Source organism: Limanda limanda, chromosome 9 (genome assembly GCF_963576545.1).
Source record: "Limanda limanda chromosome 9, fLimLim1.1, whole genome shotgun sequence".
Lineage (NCBI taxonomy): Eukaryota > Metazoa > Chordata > Actinopteri > Pleuronectiformes > Pleuronectidae > Limanda > Limanda limanda.
In genome coordinates this window covers 130,574-147,500 of record NC_083644.1, presented here as the reverse complement: position 1 = coordinate 147,500, position 16,927 = coordinate 130,574, and the positions used below count along the sequence as shown (strand labels likewise).

General features: G+C 49.6%; 3 protein-coding genes across 4 annotated transcripts in view; 1 reads left to right on the top strand and 2 right to left on the bottom strand.

The window, feature by feature from the left end:
- Nucleotides 1–6,624, bottom strand: part of map1sa (microtubule-associated protein 1Sa) — a 7,782-nt gene extending 1,158 nt beyond the window's left edge. The window contains exons 1-8 of the mRNA XM_061078039.1: nt 6,619–6,624; nt 6,276–6,507; nt 4,524–4,625; nt 4,178–4,260; nt 3,870–4,010; nt 816–3,714; nt 336–553; nt 1–249 (exon numbers count right to left, since the gene is read on the bottom strand). The exon at nt 1–249 is cut by the window's left edge and continues 1,158 nt beyond it. Of these exons, the coding sequence (XP_060934022.1) occupies nt 94–249; nt 336–553; nt 816–3,714; nt 3,870–4,010; nt 4,178–4,260; nt 4,524–4,625; nt 6,276–6,507; nt 6,619–6,624 (3,837 nt within the window). The 3' untranslated portion in view covers nt 1–93. The remainder of the gene's footprint in view (nt 250–335; nt 554–815; nt 3,715–3,869; nt 4,011–4,177; nt 4,261–4,523; nt 4,626–6,275; nt 6,508–6,618) is intronic.
- Nucleotides 6,625–7,258: 634 nt separating this feature from the next.
- Nucleotides 7,259–12,614, top strand: trmt13 (tRNA methyltransferase 13 homolog). The gene is made up of 11 exons (XM_061078114.1): nt 7,259–7,396; nt 9,075–9,124; nt 9,238–9,304; nt 9,378–9,437; nt 9,510–9,579; nt 9,663–9,769; nt 9,854–10,021; nt 10,824–10,896; nt 10,987–11,061; nt 11,230–11,620; nt 11,885–12,614. The coding sequence occupies exons 1-11, from the start codon at nt 7,292–7,294 to the stop codon at nt 12,066–12,068; spliced, it is 1,350 nt and encodes a 449-aa protein (XP_060934097.1). The 5' UTR covers nt 7,259–7,291; the 3' UTR covers nt 12,069–12,614.
- On the bottom strand, nt 12,242–16,061 carry lrrc39 (leucine rich repeat containing 39). Of its 2 annotated transcripts, XM_061078115.1 has the most exons (9): nt 15,948–16,059; nt 15,502–15,657; nt 14,894–15,002; nt 14,645–14,801; nt 14,399–14,535; nt 14,124–14,269; nt 13,900–14,052; nt 13,082–13,259; nt 12,242–12,475 (listed from the first exon to the last, which is right to left on the bottom strand). In XM_061078115.1, the coding sequence occupies exons 2-9, from the start codon at nt 15,621–15,623 to the stop codon at nt 12,458–12,460; spliced, it is 1,020 nt and encodes a 339-aa protein (XP_060934098.1). In that variant the 5' UTR covers nt 15,624–15,657; nt 15,948–16,059; the 3' UTR covers nt 12,242–12,457. The 2 variants fall into 2 exon arrangements, with proteins under 2 accessions (XP_060934098.1, XP_060934099.1); XM_061078116.1 differs by lacking the exon at nt 12,242–12,475 and having other exon boundaries at nt 13,168–13,259; nt 13,868–14,052; nt 15,948–16,061.
- Between the last annotated feature and the right edge of the window lie 866 nt (nt 16,062–16,927).

Genomic DNA, 16,927 nt, shown 5'->3' with positions numbered 1-16,927 from the left:
CGATTACCATAAAAGAATTGTGTAGCTTCTGTATGATGACACATGGACACACACACACACACACACACACACACACACAGTAAAAGGGGCGTGTCAGAACTCGACCTTGCAGGCGGGGAAGGTCTCCTCCTGCATGGCCACGGTGCTGTTGCTGCCCAGCACGCTGATCGCCAGCTCCCGCTGCCGCTCGTGAGTTTCCTGGTACCACTCGTGCATCGCCAGCGAATCATACGTCGGGATCAGAGTCACCTGTGGACAGCAGAGCGTAACGGACCAATCAGGGATTAGATCATGAGAAGGTGAACATCGAACATGACGTCGGCGTTTTCACCGACCTGGACCTCCGGCCAGCTGCTCTTCCCCTCCAGCAGCGAGTCCAGGATTCTTCTCATCGACGCCTCCTTGGATGGATCGTCTCCGCTGATGATGTAATACGAGGAGCGAACGCGTTTGAACAACTCGATGTCCACGGTGGAGGAGGCGCCGCTGGACGGGAGGTAGGCCAGGTCCACGTAGATCGCAGAACCCTCAGAACCCTCAGAGACTCTCGGAGCTGAAACCAGCAAGAACAAGTGAGATTCAACAGACACCACTTCGTATAACGGCCACTAGATGGAGCTGTGACACAGCTAGAGGTTTTCATGAAGCTGACAGAGACGTGTTTAAGAACATGTTTAAGAACATGTTTCAGGATTTTTAGGACTTGACAGAATGTGTCTCAGGAAGTTTTTCACAACATTTACAGAACGTGCTACAGAACAATCGTTTATTTATTATTTCCACATTTATCTCATTAGTGTCCGGCTGATGCCTACCTGACGATGGAGGTTTTAAAGTTCCAATTCTTGATCCACCAAGTGAATTTCTGGATGATGACTTTGTGTCGAGGCTGGTCATCATCTTCAACGCCCCCGAGGCGCCGCCCACCTTGGACTTTCCGTTCTGGGCCGTGGTTCCTCCAGATGTGAACTTCTGGGTCGAACCTGAAGGTTTCTTGGTCTTCGCAGCTGAACTCTTCAGACTCTTGTTCGATGCATCAGCCGGAGCGTCCGCCATGCAGGCTCCAGGCTGGGGGGGCAGTGGTGGCAGATCTTTGATTGGGGCTGGGGGCGGGTCCTGGGAGGAAGGCCGTCCCTCCTGGTGGATGTACCGCAGACTGTGATGATCCGGAGGATGACTGGAAGGGAAGCGGTCACTGGCATCGTCATCAGAGTCCATGTCTGCGGTGATGGACGGACAGTCCTCTGTGTCGGGGGGGATGGCACAATCTGTGATGGTCAGGGGAGAGTCGCTGGTTGATGTGGGAGGAGTCTCCTGGCTGAAGGCTGAAGGACATTGGCTGCGGTCCTGGTCCTGAGAGTGGTTGTTGTTGTGGTTCTCTGGGCTCCTGGGATGATGGAACTCACACGGTGACACCAGACACAGATCCACATCGTGTGGAACATCTGAGGTGAGGTCGCACATCCTGTGAATGCGTTCCTCCGATCCGTGATGGGACGATCTCTTCCCTGTGTCGGAGTCCAAGTCGTTGACATGTCCATTGGCGTCTCCTCTGTCTCCCATGGATCCTTTGGGTGACGCAGCAGTAGGTGGCGCCACAGGCATGGACATCCTGGTGGGAGATGAGTCTGGCATCACGAGGGTCCGGAGGCTGGAGGTCTCCAGAACGTCCCTCAGGGAGTCTGATGTCCGACAAGAACTGAAGCTGAGACTGGACTCTGTCGCCACCAGGCCGCTGCGCTCCCCCCCCCACAGAGCTTCTTCTTCAGGTGACGGAGGGAACGCAGTCGAAGTGATATCAAAGTTTACATCAAGATTACTCTTTGGTGTTTTGGCGAGAGACAGAAGCTCAGCGGGCACTTCCTGGTCTGTCTCCAAACAGCCTAACGTCTGACTTCCTGTGGCCTTCACGCCATCAGAACTCACGTTCTTCAGTCCGATGTTTGCATTGTCATCTTCCAGTTGAAGTCTTTCAAATTCAGCAGTCATGTCCTCAGGTGTGGACACCTTGGAGCGATCAGCTTCTATCTGGTTTGGATCTGGTTTGGTCTTTGTCCCTTTGTTCAACGAGTCTTTCTTTGGAATGGACACGTCTTTCTTCTGAGTCTTACCTGGAGGTTTTTTTGGTTCAGTTGATAAAGCTCCACTTCCTGCTTTGGTCTTTGTCCCTTTGTTCAACGAGTCTTTCTTTGGAATGGACACGTCTTTCTTCTGAGTCTTACCTGGAGGTTTTTTTGGTTCAGTTGATAAAGCTCCACTTCCTGCTTTTTTCACATCTTTAGCGACTAGTCTTGAAAGTGTCTTCTCCTCCGTCTTCACGCCCCTCTTAATGTCTTTCTTTGGTTCAGGTCTCATGTCTTTCTTTGGTTTGAAACTCAGACTTTCCTTCCTTTTTACTTCCTTTTTCTCCTCTTTTAACACCACATCTTTCTTGGGAACAATCTTCTCGGCAGTTTTCAGTGGCTTAACTTTGACATCTCCATCCTTTCCTTTAGTCTTTTCTTCTCCATCCATCTTGTCTTTGTGGGCGGGGTCTCCTGCTGCCTTCGGCTTCATTTTGACCTCGTGTTTTTTGACCTCTACTCGTCCGAGCTTGTCTTTCTGTAAGGCACTACTGGGTCTGGCATCTTTACAACTGGACTTAAGGCTTTCACGACTCTCTGCTCTTTTTGGTTGTTTTTCAGATTTGAGTGTGTCCAGATCTTTCGAACACACTGTTGGATGTTTGAGGAAATCCAGATGTTTGAGTTTTTCGAGTCCATCCAGGATTTTGCTCTGTGGCGTGCACCCTGGGAACAGGACCCGGACGATCTTCTCCTGAGGACTGGACGGATGCCACACCAGCAGAGCACAGATGGAAGCCAGGGACGTCAGAGGAAGATTTGAGCTCTTTACATTCGATCCACTGTTTGGCCAAATCTGCATTAAAGCTTCAAATTCTTTGCTTCCATTGACAGGATTCAGAGTGTAGAGCTCCAAACGGCCGACTCCCATCTTCTGAAACAAAATGACTGGTTCTATAATGGGACCGTTAAACCGACCGAGAGGTTCAGGTTTGATCTCCAGTCTCTGCAGGTACTGACACGTGAGCGCCGCCTGGTCACAGCTCCGCAGCTCGCTGGGGTCGTCCTGAAGAGACGGGACCCGCTCAGGAACGTTCAGGAACACCACACCCACCTCAGGAGAGATGAGATTCTTCATCCAGTCCTCTTCAGTGTGAGACTCGTTCACCTGCTCGGCCACTTTCCTCAGCAGGAGACTGTTGAGTCCGGGGAGGTTGTCCACACCGATGTGGGTCAGGAGCACAGAGTCGATTCTGTCCAGGTGTCGGACCAGTTTCCAGAAGCAGGAGCGGGGGTCCGAGCCGCCGTTCACCAACACATTAAAACCATTGACGGCAAAGAAGGCGGAGTCTCCCCTCCCACCAGGGAAAATGTAGCAGCAGGGTCGAGAGAGCTTCAGGAAGCCCACGGTGCTCGGCGGCTCCAGGAGGTCAAAGGGCGACTCGGGCTCCAGCGACTCCGAGAGATACTCGGTGAACTCCTGCAGCCCCTCCATCTGCGGCAGGACCCGGGGGGGGTTGACCTGGATGTTCATGAGGCCTTGAAGGTCGTGTTTCTCTGATAAAGACTCCGCCCACAGACCTCGGTTTGGACAGCAGAGCGTGAGACTGGCCTTCGACTCTGCGTCTGACGAGTTTAACAATCCTGTCACCTTTGAAAACACAAACAAAACAAGTGTTCAACAACCAGAATCAAATATCATGCAGTACTTTTTAAATACTAAAACAAGCTTTAAACAAACATTAGTGACAACTAGAAAAAAAGGATGAATTAGAAGCACTTTGTGCCTGAGACAGATGTTCTCACCTCCTCCTCGGTGCAGATGTGGAGCAGGTCCTGCAGAGAGAAGCGTCCTCTCTGCAGGACGATGTCCCCACTCGTCTCCACGCACTGACCGACCACCACCAGCAGCTTGTGGCGAGACGGGTCACAGACCAGCCGCCGGACCTGAACCACAGGAAACAGTCACAAGCGCTCAGAGCTGCAGCAGGTTCTCAATGATGTGGAATCAATGACGACAGATTCTGAACAACAGCGTCTTTCACATTTCAGCTCATGTGACCGACTGCAGGAAATGAAGTTTTATTTCTGCTTTTGTTTCGCTGGGTTCTCACCTCAGAGAGGACGAAGTCACGAACTGGATTCACCACGACCTGGATGTCCAGCACGTCTCCACGGTGACGCAGCGTCCTCTGACCTGCAGCAACAAGACACGTGAGACACAGTGTGTCCTCAGGCCGTCAGCAGAGGCTCAGCTGACTCACACACACACAGTGGGAATGATGAGGTCATTGAGACGTCTGCGGTTTAATATTTCAGTTTCACGTCAACATAAACAACATTCTTCCCTGATGTCATCTCTACTTCCTGTTTATTAAAATGTTCCAAGTGAACATAGAAAGTTGAAAGATGAGGAATACATTTTATTGTGAAAGGGTGCAGTGTGTGTCTTCCTCTCACCTGGGACGTCATGTGACATGAAGGCCGAGTGTCTGGACACAAAGAGTTTCAACTGCTGGTCCACAACGGATACGTCCAGATCTACACACCAGCACCGCACACCTGACACACACACAGCGACACACACACACAGAGACACACACAGAGACACACACACACAGAGACACACACAGAGACACACACACACACACACACAGACACGTTTCATGACCTGTTTCCTCCTTAACAAACAGGAAACTGAAGATATTTGATGACATCACTTCCTCTTTTAACTTCACCAACAGACTGACATCAGAAGAGGATGAAGAGGAGTTAAAGGAGGAAGAGGAGTTAGAAGAGTTAGGAGGAAGAGGAGGAAGAGGAGTTAGAGGAGTTAGAGGAGGAAGAGGAGGAAGAGGAGAAGAGGAGGAAGAGGATGAAGAGGAGTTAGAAGAGTTAGGAGGAAGAGGAGGAAGAGGAGTTAGAAGAGTTAGGAGGAAGAGGAGTTAGAGGAGGAAGAGGAGGAAGAGGAGTTAGAGGAAGAAGAGGAGTTAGAGGAGGAAGAGGAGTTAGAGGAGGAAGAGGAGGAAGAGGATGAAGAGGCGTTAGAGGAGGAAGAGGAGTTAGAGGAAGAAGAGGAGTTAGAGGAGGAAGAGGAGTTAGAGGAGGAAGAGGAGTTAGAGGATGAAGAGGAGTTAGAGGACTTAGAAGAGGAAGAGGATTTAGAGGAGTTAGAGGAGTTAGAGGAGGAAGAGGAGTTAGAGGAGGAAGAGGAGTTAGAGGAAGAAGAGGAGTTAGAGGAGTTAGAGGAAGAAGAGGAGTTAGAGGAGGAAGAGGAGTTAGAGGAGTTAGAGGAGGAAGAGGAGTTAGAGGAAGAAGAGGAGTTAGAGGAGTTAGAGGAAGAAGAGGAGTTAGAGGAGGAAGAGGAGTTAGAGGAGTTAGAGGAGGAAGAGGAGTTAGAGGAAGAAGAGGAGTTAGAGGAGTTAGAGGAAGAAGAGGAGTTAAGAGGAGGAAGAGGAGTGAGAAGAGGAAGAGGAGTCAGAGGAGGAAGAGGAGTTAGAGGAGTTAGAGGAGGAAGATTCAACTGAAGAGGCCGACACAATTTAAAATTACATTTAAAAGACACTTATACCGAGAAACAAGTTTTAACATCGCTTCAACGGATTAGAAGACTTTCATGTTGTTTAACAATGTGTAAAGTTTTTTAAAGTTGTGTAACAACGTTTAAAGTTGTTTAACATAGTTTAAAGTTGTTTAACATAGTGTAAAGTTGTTTAACATAGTTTAAAGTTGTTTAAAGTTGTTTAACATAGTGTAAAGTTGTTTAACATAGTTTAAAGTTGTTTAACATAGTGTAAAGTTGTTTAAAGTTGTTTAACATAGTGTAAAGTTGTTTAACATAGTGTAAAGTTGTTTAACATAGTGTAAAGTTGTTTGAAGTTGTGTAACAACGTTTAAAGTTGTTTAAAGTTGTTTAACGGTCTTTAACATAGTTTAACGGTTTTCAGTTTCCCGGACCCGGATGTAAAACCCGGGGTGGAACCGTGTGGAACCGGACGGACGAACGGTTCCTGCAGCAGCTGTTCACCGGCTTCACGGTGAAAGGCCCCGCGGACTCCGCCCTGTGGACCGGGCCCCGGACCCCGGACCCCGGACCCCGGACCCCGGACCCCGGACCCCGGACAGCACCGGACCCGGGCAGCCGGCAGCTCGGGTCCGGTCCACAAGGCTCCGGTCCGGAGCTCCGGTCCCGGAGCCTATAGCAGGACTCACCGGAGTCGATGTCCCGCAGCAGCCGCTCCAGGAGCCCGGCGGCCCGCAGCGCCCCCACCACCACCAGCACCGAGTGGCCGGGGGGGGGACCCGGGGAGCCGGGGGGGGACCCGGGGGGCGAACCGGGGGAAGAGCCGGGGGAAGAGCCGGGCCCAGCGCTCCGCTCCGCCGCCGCCATCATGGACTGTCCACTCATGACGTCAGCGGGACGCTCCCACGGGGCCCCGCCTACCTGAAATCAGAGGCGGGAAACATGATAACTGACACTGAAATGGACCAATAGTAGAGAAGAACTGAGCAGGCCAGTCAATTACTATTGGTCCTTGTATGTTGGGGGTGGGACCTCCATGACGCCTTCAGGTCCAGTCGGTATTTTACTAGTTTACATGTTGAGAAGTAGATAAATATAAATGTTTAATAAGCGGAACACTTTTGCTATTTCTCCTGAATATAATCTGATAACCTGCTGGCGCAAGAATTCATATTTTTAATCCGACTGAGGATCCAGACCTTTTCCTCCTGTTGCCATGGTGAATCCACTTATCTGCGCTCCATTGATTTTGATATGCTCGTGCACCGAGTCCCACAGACAGTCCAGGAGTTCACTGAAGCCAGATCCAGGTCTGGGAGCAGATCCCTCAGGACACCTCACATGGGGGCCACACACAGTCCTGAGTCACATGATGAGATCTCCTGATGAAATTCAAACAAGTTGGATCAGCCTGTGACTTCAGTTTTCTGATTTTTCGGTATGATTTTGAATCCAGCCCTCAATGGGTTAATGATTTTAGTTTCCATTGACATTTGTTACATCATTTTGTTTTCAACAATAATAGAATGTTCATCAGTAAAGTTTTTCTAATTGAATAATTCGTTCATAAAGATCTGATCTGCTATTTAAGTGTTAGCAGATCAGATCAAATTAGTTTGAGCAGTTGTGCCTCACATCGGCAGCGGGTTCACGGCATTTCCCACATTTCCATGAGCACCTGAACGCAGCTCGTACTTCCTCCAAAATGGCGGCTCCGGAGTTGTGTGGCTTCTTCTTGGAGAAAAAGAAACGGTTCTGTAAAATGATGGTGAGCCGAGGAAGAAGGTTCTGTGGAGAACATGCGACCATGGTGAGAACATGAGTGTTTACATGTGGAGAACTTGAGTGTTTACATGTGGAGAACATGTGACCATGGTGAGAACATGAGTGTTTACATGTGGAGAACATGAGTGTTTACATGTGGAGAACATAACTGTTTACATGTGGAGAACATAACTGTTTACATGGTGAGAACATGAGTGTTTACATGTGGAGAACATGCGACCATGGTGAGAACATGAGTGTTTACATGGACATGATTAATTCTGTGTGATTGGATAGTGAGAAGGGGGCGGAGCTTATACAGAAAACAAGTTAGCAGTGTTGAGCTGCATTTGCAGTTGCCATGGCAGCAGACCTCCAGTTAACCCCCCCCTCATAGTACTGGTCAGCCACAGGTTCCTCCTGACCCTGAGGAACCAGCAGCCTCATAGTACTGGTCAGCTACAGGTTCCTCCTGAGGAACCAGCAGCCTCATAGTACTGGTCAGCTACAGGTTCCTCCTGACCCTGAGGAACCAGCAGCCTCATAGTACTGGTCAGTCACAGGTTCCTCCTGAGGAACCAGTAGCCTCATAGTACTGGTCAGCTACAGGTTCCTCCTGACCCTGAGGAACCAGCAGCCTCATAGTACTGGTCAGCTACAGGTTCCTCCTGACCCTGAGGAACCAGCAGCCTCATAGTACTGGTCAGCTACAGGTTCCTCCTGACCCTGAGGAACCAGCAGCCTCATAGTACTGGTCAGCTACAGGTTCCTCCTGAGGAACCAGTAGCCTCATAGTACTGGTCAGCTACAGGTTCCTCCTGACCCTGAGGAACCAGCAGCCTCATAGTACTGGTCAGCTACAGGTTCCTCCTGACCCTGAGGAACCAGCAGCCTCATAGTACTGGTCAGCTACAGGTTCCTCCTGACCCTGAGGAACCAGTAGCCTCATAGTACTGGTCAGCTACAGGTTTCTCCTGACCCTGAGGAACCAGCAGCCTCATAGTACTGGTCAGCTACAGGTTCCTCCTGACCCTGAGGAACCAGTAGCCTCATAGTACTGGTCAGCTACAGGTTCCTCCTGACCCTGAGGAACCAGCAGCCTCATAGTACTGGTCAGCTACAGGTTCCTCCTGACCCTGAGGAACCAGTAGCCTCATAGAGTACTATGAGGTACTACAGGTTCCTCCTGAGGAACCAGCAGCCTCATAGTACTGGTCAGTCACAGGTTCCTCCTGACCCTGAGGAACCAGCAGCCTCATAGTACTGGTCAGCTACAGGTTCCTCCTGACCCTGAGGAACCAGTAGCCTCATAGTACTGGTCAGCTACAGGTTCCTCCTGACCCTGAGGAACCAGTAGCCTCATAGTACTGGTCAGCTACAGGTTCCTCCTGACCCTGAGGAACCAGCAGCCTCATAGTACTGGTCAGCTACAGGTTCCTCCTGAGGAACCAGCAGCCTCATAGTACTGGTCAGTCACAGGTTCCTCCTGACCCTGAGGAACCAGTAGCCTCATAGTACTGGTCAGCTACAGGTTCCTCCTGACCCTGAGGAACCAGCAGCCTCATAGTACTGGTCAGCTACAGGTTCCTCCCTGAGGAACCAGCAGCCTCATAGTACTGGTCAGTCACAGGTTCCTCCTGAGGAACCAGCAGCCTCGTGGTAGAGACCCCTGGTCAGAACATGAGTCATGCTTCCTGTCTAACTGTCATGTTTCCTGTTTTCAGGAGGAAGGAAACAGCAGCAGAAGAATTGTGTGTCCTCTTGACCCCAAGCAGTGAGTATAACTGTTGATCAGGTTATTAATCACATGATTCATCACTGATAAACAAAGAAATGAAAACAATAAATTCAGTTTTATTACCTTTTGTTTCCACTGTGTGTGTTCAGCACTGTGAGTGAAGACAAACTGGACAAACACCTGAAGAAGTGTAACTCCAGAGAGAAAGAGAAACCTGTGAGTCTGAACCTGTTCATTTGTGTCTGAAGTGAAAGGTCGGGGGGGTGTTAACGTGTTCCATGCTCCTCAGGTTTATTATGTGGAGAACATCAACTCTGGATCTGCTGATGGAGACGAGTGTCAGCAGCAGGTAACATGAAGCTGACCCACTCACTCAACTACCAGTCACATGTTGCTGCTCATGCTAACACTTCTGTGTCAGGTGAGCCTGAGTGACCGGAGCCGGACGGAGTTGCACTCCCTGCTGGACAAACTGAGGACTGCAGTCGCAGGTGAGCTGCTGCTTCTCCTCTGCCTGACAGCGCCACCTTCAGGAGATGGTGTTAACCTCCACAGTCTCATGTCATCACTCTAGATCTGCAGTGTAACATGGAGGACGGCGTTATGTGTCATCCTGCCCTCCAGGGGGAGCTCAATAACCCAAAGAATGGAGACTCCGCCCATAAACACCTGAAACAGCAGGTACAGACAGATGTAACTCACCTGAATCACCTTCTCCTTCAAGAAGCAGAGATGGACCAGGTCTAACCTGCCCGGTGTGCCCAGTCTTCTATCTTAGGTCACCTGGAGGAGCTGGGGCTGCTGGGGGGGGGGCGCTGCTTCGTGGAGTTTGGGGCCGGTCGAGGGAAACTGTCTCACTGGATCCACGAGGCCCTGAAGACCTGCGAAGACCTGCAGCTGCTGCTGGTGGAGCGCTGCAGCACCCGCTTCAAGGCATGACGCAACCTCACAACTCCAGACCAGCGACCTGAGACTTCCTGAGTCCAGATTCACTGACTCCATTCTGAATTTCACTGCAAAATCCAAAATCTCCACACTAACCCCTAACTGCACTTCACTCCTGACTCCTAAGTGTCCAGAACTAGACTGCTTGAATCAAGAATCACTGACTCCAGAGTCCAAACTCCAGATTCTCCAGACCAACCCGATCACTTTAGATTCTTAGCTCCTGGACTCCAGACTCCTGGACTCCAGACTCCTGGACTCCAGGCTCCTGGACTCCAGGCTCCTGGACTCCAGGCTCCTGGACTCCAGGCTCCTGGACTCCAGACTCCTGGAGGCCAGGCTCCTGGACTCCAGGCTCCTGGACTCCAGGCTCCTGGAGGCCAGGCTCCTGGACTCCAGGCTCCTGGACTCCAGACTCCTGGACTCCAGGCTCCTGGACTCCAGGCTCCTGGAGGCCAGGCTCCTGGACTCCAGGCTCCTGGACTCCAGGCTCCTGGACTCCAGACTCCTGGAGGCCAGGCTCCTGGACTCCAGGCTCCTGGACTCCAGGCTCCTGGAGGCCAGGCTCCTGGACTCCAGGCTCCTGGACTCCAGACTCCTGGACTCCAGGCTCCTGGACTCCAGGCTCCTGGAGGCCAGGCTCCTGGACTCCAGGCTCCTGGACTCCAGACTCCTGGACTCCAGGCTCCTGGACTCCAGACTCCTGGACTCCAGGCTCCTGGACTCCAGGCTGCTGGACTCCAGACTCCCTGACTCAAAAGAACTCAACCTGGTCTCTCTTCTTCTTTAGGTGGACGGGAAACATCAGGATGTTGGAGTTAAGTTTGAGAGGCTGCAGGTTGACATTCAACATCTGGACTTAAGTAAGAGACAAACATCCAGAGACCCTGATGGTTTTAGATCTGAATCCATATGTTCATGTTCTTCTGCTCTGACTCTGTGGATGTTTCCAGGTAAAGTTCCTCTGCTCCAGAAGACAAATCTCCCGTTGGTTGGAGTCGGCAAACACCTGTGTGGAGCAGCGACAGGTGAGAAGGATCTGGGTCACTGAGCTCAGCTGGTCCACAGGTTGGACCTGATCTGTCTTCAGACAGCACTGCTCCTGATGGTCCAGGTCCTGGGAGCTGAGACCTTACGGGTTTGACATGTCACTAACTGATCAGGTGCAGCTGAACACTAACAGGTTTCTGTCTCAGATCTGGCTCTGCGCTGTCTGCTGGACACACCAGGACTGAGAGAGGAGACTGAACCACCACCAAAACGCCTCAAAACCTCAGAACCAGCTGCTGGTCCAGACACAGGTTCTGTCTTGAGTGATACAGGACTAGTTTCTGATCCTGGTCCTGCATGTGGTGCTGTCCTTGGCCTGGCGGTGGCGCTGTGCTGTCACCATCGCTGTGAGTGGCGCCACTACGTGGGTCAGCAGTTCTTCTTGCAACGAGGACTCGGAGCTTCAGAGTTCTCCGCTTTCTGTCGAATTTCCAGCTGGGCCACATGTGGACTCAGACCGACCAATCAGAATGCAGCCAGACCGCGAGGAGACGTGGAGGAGCACGACGCCGCGGAGGAGACGGATGCTGTGAACGGGTAACTGTTAAACTCCGCCCCCTTCAGGTGGTCACAGCAGCAGTTTAACGAGACATCAGCCATCCAATCAGCTTTTCACAGCTGTTTTGAAAATGTGCAAATGTTGATTCAGCATTAGATGTAAAGACAGAAGAACATGGAGGAGGTGATGAGGGAGGATGGAGCAGGCTATGAACAGAAAGTGAAACGTTTGTCCTGAGGGGGGCGCTAGAGGGCAGGAACAGATCAGTAACATGTAATGATTAATCGACTCTGTGCCTGCAGGTTTCTGTCGGCAGCTGAACGAGAGCAAGTCGGTCGACTCTGTAAACTTCTCATCGACTGCGGCAGAGTTCACTTCCTCACAACCAGAGGATTCCACAGCAAACTGAGTCGCTATGCCGACGCCCAGGTGACCCTGGAGAACGTCCTGCTGACCGCCGTGCCCTCCCCACGACCTCCGCCCTGACCTCAGGTGACCCTGGAGAACGTCTTGCTGACCGCCGTGCCCTCCCCACGACCTCCGCCCTGACCTCAGGCTCAGGGATTGAGTTTCATTTCCAGTTTTACATTTTCAGTCATATAAAGATCAAGACATTTTAAAATCACCTTGAAACTTTTTTGAGAAATGAGACTTACATGTTTTTGTGAAATAATGGATTGAGTTTAATGTTTGATAAAGTTTCTGTTAATAATTTTCCATTTCCTGTTTATGCGTTTGACACATCACAGGATCACAGCAGCAGAAGGTGAAAGTTCATTATCATAATGAAGTGTCAGCAGAGTTGAATCTTTCATCGTGACAATAAAACGTTGTTTAGGTTTAAAAAGCTGCAGCAGGAGAAGCTCAGCAACACGTCAGGTCTGAAGAATCATCTGCAATATTCAGAAAAGAAACAATTAGTTCACAGGTTTCGGGGATTTATAATGAAATATTTTATAGTAAAACATCCTGATAAGTATTTTACCATTAAGAATATGATTGATTATAAATTAAACATTCATTTTAATGTCATGTGTATCCATTACTGTTATTGTTAATAGTTGTAGTCATATTGAAGTTAATTCATTTGAACTGAAGGTGTTTTGGGAACTTTCAGCTGTTTCTCTCGAGCTTCTTTAGTAAATTAACTGACTGAGAAACAGACGTTTGAGTTTTAACAGAAGAAAACAGATTTGTATTTGATGAATGACTCTTAGCGTCCACACTGCTTTTAACCAACAGAAGTGTTTGGCTCTTTAAACAAATGAACACATTTTGTTTTGTTCTTCTTGCTGCTTCCTTCCTTGCGTTGCATCTTTGCGAGAAGAAATGATGAACATATTTAGTTGGATACATGAAGTAAGATCCAATCACAAGACACCAGTGGGGCCACATGTTAACGCCAGGTGTGAACGGAGCCTTGGAGTCACACTCATGTTCACTCTGACTCCTCCATGGACACACAGGTTGTGTGAGTGCGGTGAAGTGTTGGTACTAACGGTTGATCGATGCATGTTGAGCACAGCGTACGACCTCTTCCTGGCCTCCTGGATATAAATCTTCATGAACTCACGTCCAAACATCTCTCTGTCATCATCTTCATCATCCTCAGCCTTCACCGTCCTGCATGGCAGCGTCACGTCCAGAGTCAGAGGGTTGTCCCGGAAGTTAACGAACCTGCTCAGAAACAAAAACAAAAGACAAACGGAGACGACGAGAGGTTTATTACGAGACATCGTTTAAACTGAACACGAAGGAAAATTCAATTCAATTTTATTTGTATAGCGCAAAATCCCAATATACATTATCTCGAGGCTTTTTACATAGAAGGTCAAGACCATAACATGTTTTATAGAGAAACCCTTCTGGAAGGGTTGTCCCAATGCAAAGGGGAAGACTTCAACCACTAACCCTCGTGAATCTATTGCAAGGGACAAGAAGACCCTCGGAAACAAGGGGCAGGGCCGAGGGCTATGTGGGATTGGGCTTTACAGTGTAAAGATGTTATTAATTATTAACAGTAGCAACAGTTCATACAGTAATTAAGTAGTAATAGGTATCATTGTTAATAATAATAATACTTGTAATCCTGCAGCTCTGGATGAATGGGTAGATATAAGGTGAAGAGTATCCGTCCAAGTTCAGAACCTTGTGCAACTCCAGGACTAACTTGTGTGTGCATTGATGAGTCATTGTAAACTACAGAAATACTGTTAATATAAATATGACTGTCTGTGTTATATGTCTGTGGACATGAGGTTGGACATGTTGGTGGACAGACTGACCTGAGGTTGGACATGTTGGTGGACAGACTGACCTGAGGTTGGACATGTCATCCATCAGAGAGGGGATGTCTCTCAGTCTGTTGCTGCTGAGGACCAGCGTGTCCAGACTGGACATTCTGCTGATGTTTTCTGGGAGCTTCTCGATCTCGTTCCTCTGGAGCCACATCGTGTGCAGCTTCTCCATCCTGAACACAGACATATCTCACTGTTGATTGGCTGATGTCTGAAGGGGCGGGGCTCAGAAGGTTTGTCCCACCTGTGTATGTCCTCAGGTAAGTGCTGCAGTCGGTTTCCACCCATATCGAGCCACTCGAGCGCTGGCAGTCCAATGATACAGTCTGGAATGGAGGTGAAGAGGTTCATTGACAGGTCCAGGTGCTGCAGCTTCTTCAGGTTCCTGAACTACAGAGAACGGAACAGATCTTAGGTCAGCTAGATCAGAACCTGTCAGGAGCAGGAGTCAATTTGAGTCTGAAACGGGTTTACGTTAGTGCTGGTTCCTTAGAAGCTGGTTCAGGTTTTGGTTCGTACCTGGTCTGGCAGGTGGTCCACATCCTGGTTCATGGCAAGTTCCAGTTTCTCCAGATTTTCACAGCAGCTCAGCTCTTCGGGAACAAACTGAACTCTGTTGTAGCTCAGCAGCAGCTCTCGAAGCCGGATCAGCTTTCCTGAGACCAGAACCAGGACACCAGAAGAATCAACACACCTGTGGCTAAACCTTGGTTTCATCTATGACGACGGAGGGGTGTCTGAAGAGGAAGTGGGGGTCGGACTGACCGATCTGTTTGGGGATCTCTGTGATCCCGTTACGGGACAGATCAAGAATCAGAAGGTTCTGGAAGCTAGATATGAAGTGAGGGATCTTCTGTAGTCCAGTCCGGTGGATCTGCCACTCCTGGACCTGACTGAGCTGGACCAGACAGTCTGGCAAAGACTAGAAGAATAAGAAATATGAGAAACACATCACTCATCTGCAGTCCTGGGGCCAGAACAGATCCATCCAGCATCTGCTCCGTGTGCTGGTACCTTCCACTCCTCCTGCTCGATCCGGAGAACCAGCCGTCCGTCTTCTGTCTGCAGCTTCTGTTTGAGTCGGGCCAGAACCGCCCGGTCCTCCCAGACCGCCACGAGCAAACTGGACCACAAACATCGACAGACACAAACAACAAACATCAACAGACACGAACAACAAACATCAACAGACACGAACAACAAACATCAACAGACACGAACAACAAACATCAACAGACACGAACAACAAACATCAACAGACACGAACAACAAACATCAACAGACACGAACAACAAACATCAACAGACACGAACAACAAACATCAAGAGACACAAACAACAAACATCAAGAGACATGAACTTTGACCCTTGTTGTGAAATATGAGGCTCTGCTGTCAGTCAAGCTGTCCATGTCTGTGATTGGTCATAGGCAGTAAACTCCGCCTCTTTCATGTGCGTTGACGACCAGCGTCATGTGACCACCTGGCCTGCAGTGATTGGTAGTTCAGCTGGATCACAGACAGACGTCCTGGATATGTTGGACTCAGGCCTCAGGAGTCCACATTGTCTCAAATCATCACTTCACCAATAAAAAATATCTGATATGAGTGGGTGGAGTCTGACCTTCCATTGACTCCGCCCCTGGCCGTCCTCCATCTGTGCTCCTCCTCCTTCCTCGCCCTGATCTTCCCCTCCCACAGAGCCTTAATGGAGCTGACGGAGACGCACGCAGACACGCCCATCATGCTGACCTCTGACCTCCTCTTCTAGATGGACACCCTGTTACACATTGTTTATGACGTTAAATCACATCAGAGAAAACTTTTATCATGAAAACTATTTTGTCAACTTGACGTTCGTTATTTAACAGAATCATCTTTGATGATGTAAAGATAAATCATGTACCACAAATACCAAAAAGTAGAAAAGTAGTATTCACTTACAGTTTTGCAGTATTGTAGCACAGAGGTACTGTAGTATTTAGATATTGTAGTTTTGTTGTAGTACTGTACTATCAGTAATATAGTAGTATGGCAGTAGTACAGAAGTATTGTAGTATCATTTCTCACCTGATGGGGCCGAGACGGTAGAAACATAAGAAACAGAAACAGTTGTCCTCCATGTTGTGTCCTCTCTGCTGAAATCTGACCCCAGACCTGTGGTGATAATTTTAGCTTTCAGGTCAAATGACCCCGCCTACAGTCACATGACTCCGCCCACAGTCACATGACACGTCTTCAGCGCTTGACCACGCCCACAGTCACATGACTGGAGCATCACGTCCAGTCAGGAGTAGATACTGACACGAGGAGGCCACACCCACTGAGTCACATGATGACTTGATGAAATTCAGTCACGTTGGATCAGCCTGTGGTTCCAGTTTGTTACTGGGATGTTCAGTGTGGTTCTGGATCCAGTCCTCAGGGGGTCGGTGGTTCCAGTTTGTTACTGGGATGTTCAGTGTGGTTCTGGATCCAGTCCGGTTCTGGATCCAGTCCTCAGGGGGTCGGTGGTTCCAGTTTGTTACTGGGATGTTCAGTGTGGTTCTGGATCCAGTCCTCAGGGGGTCGGTGGTTCCCAGTTTGTTACTGGGATGTTCAGTGTGGTTCTGGATCCAGTCCTCAGGGGGTCGGTGGTTCCAGTTTGTTACTGGGATGTTCAGTGTGGTTCTGGATCCAGTCCGGTTCTGGATCCAGTCCTCAGGGGGTCGGTGGTTCCAGTTTGTTACTGGGATGTTCAGTGTAGTTCTGGATCCAGTCCGGTTCTGGATCCAGTCCTCAGGGGGTCGGTGGTTCCAGTTTGTTACTGGGATGTTCAGTGTGGTTCTGGATCCAGTCCGGTTCTGGATCCAGTCCTCAGGGGGTCGGTGGTTCCAGTTTGTTACTGGGATCTCAGTCAACCTCATTGTTTATTGTTCTATGTAAATAGTAAAAAGTGTCCGACCCCTTCAGACACAGGCAGACCAGTCAGAGTTGACCTTTACCTAAAGCTGCTGCCACGTGATTGGCTGGCTTGATCATCACATGACCAAGCAGGTGATCCCAAGGTG

Bases quoted from the DNA above. Each gene is read 5' to 3' on its own strand.
- trmt13 (XM_061078114.1), top strand. From the start codon at position 7,292: ATGGCGGCTCCGGAGTTGTGTGGCTTCTTCTTGGAGAAAAAGAAACGG. The intron at 9,580-9,662 runs GTGAGCTGCTGC...TCATCACTCTAG, and splicing joins ACTGAGGACTGCAGTCGCAG to ATCTGCAGTGTAACATGGAG. The intron at 11,621-11,884 runs GTAACTGTTAAA...CTGTGCCTGCAG, and splicing joins GAGACGGATGCTGTGAACGG to GTTTCTGTCGGCAGCTGAAC.
- lrrc39 (XM_061078115.1), bottom strand. From the start codon at position 15,623: ATGATGGGCGTGTCTGCGTGCGTCTCCGTCAGCTCCATTAAGGCTCTG. The intron at 14,536-14,644 runs GTCAGTCCGACC...TTCTGGTCTCAG, and splicing joins AGAGATCCCCAAACAGATCG to GAAAGCTGATCCGGCTTCGA. The intron at 14,270-14,398 runs GTACGAACCAAA...CGTTCTCTGTAG, and splicing joins TGGACCACCTGCCAGACCAG to TTCAGGAACCTGAAGAAGCT.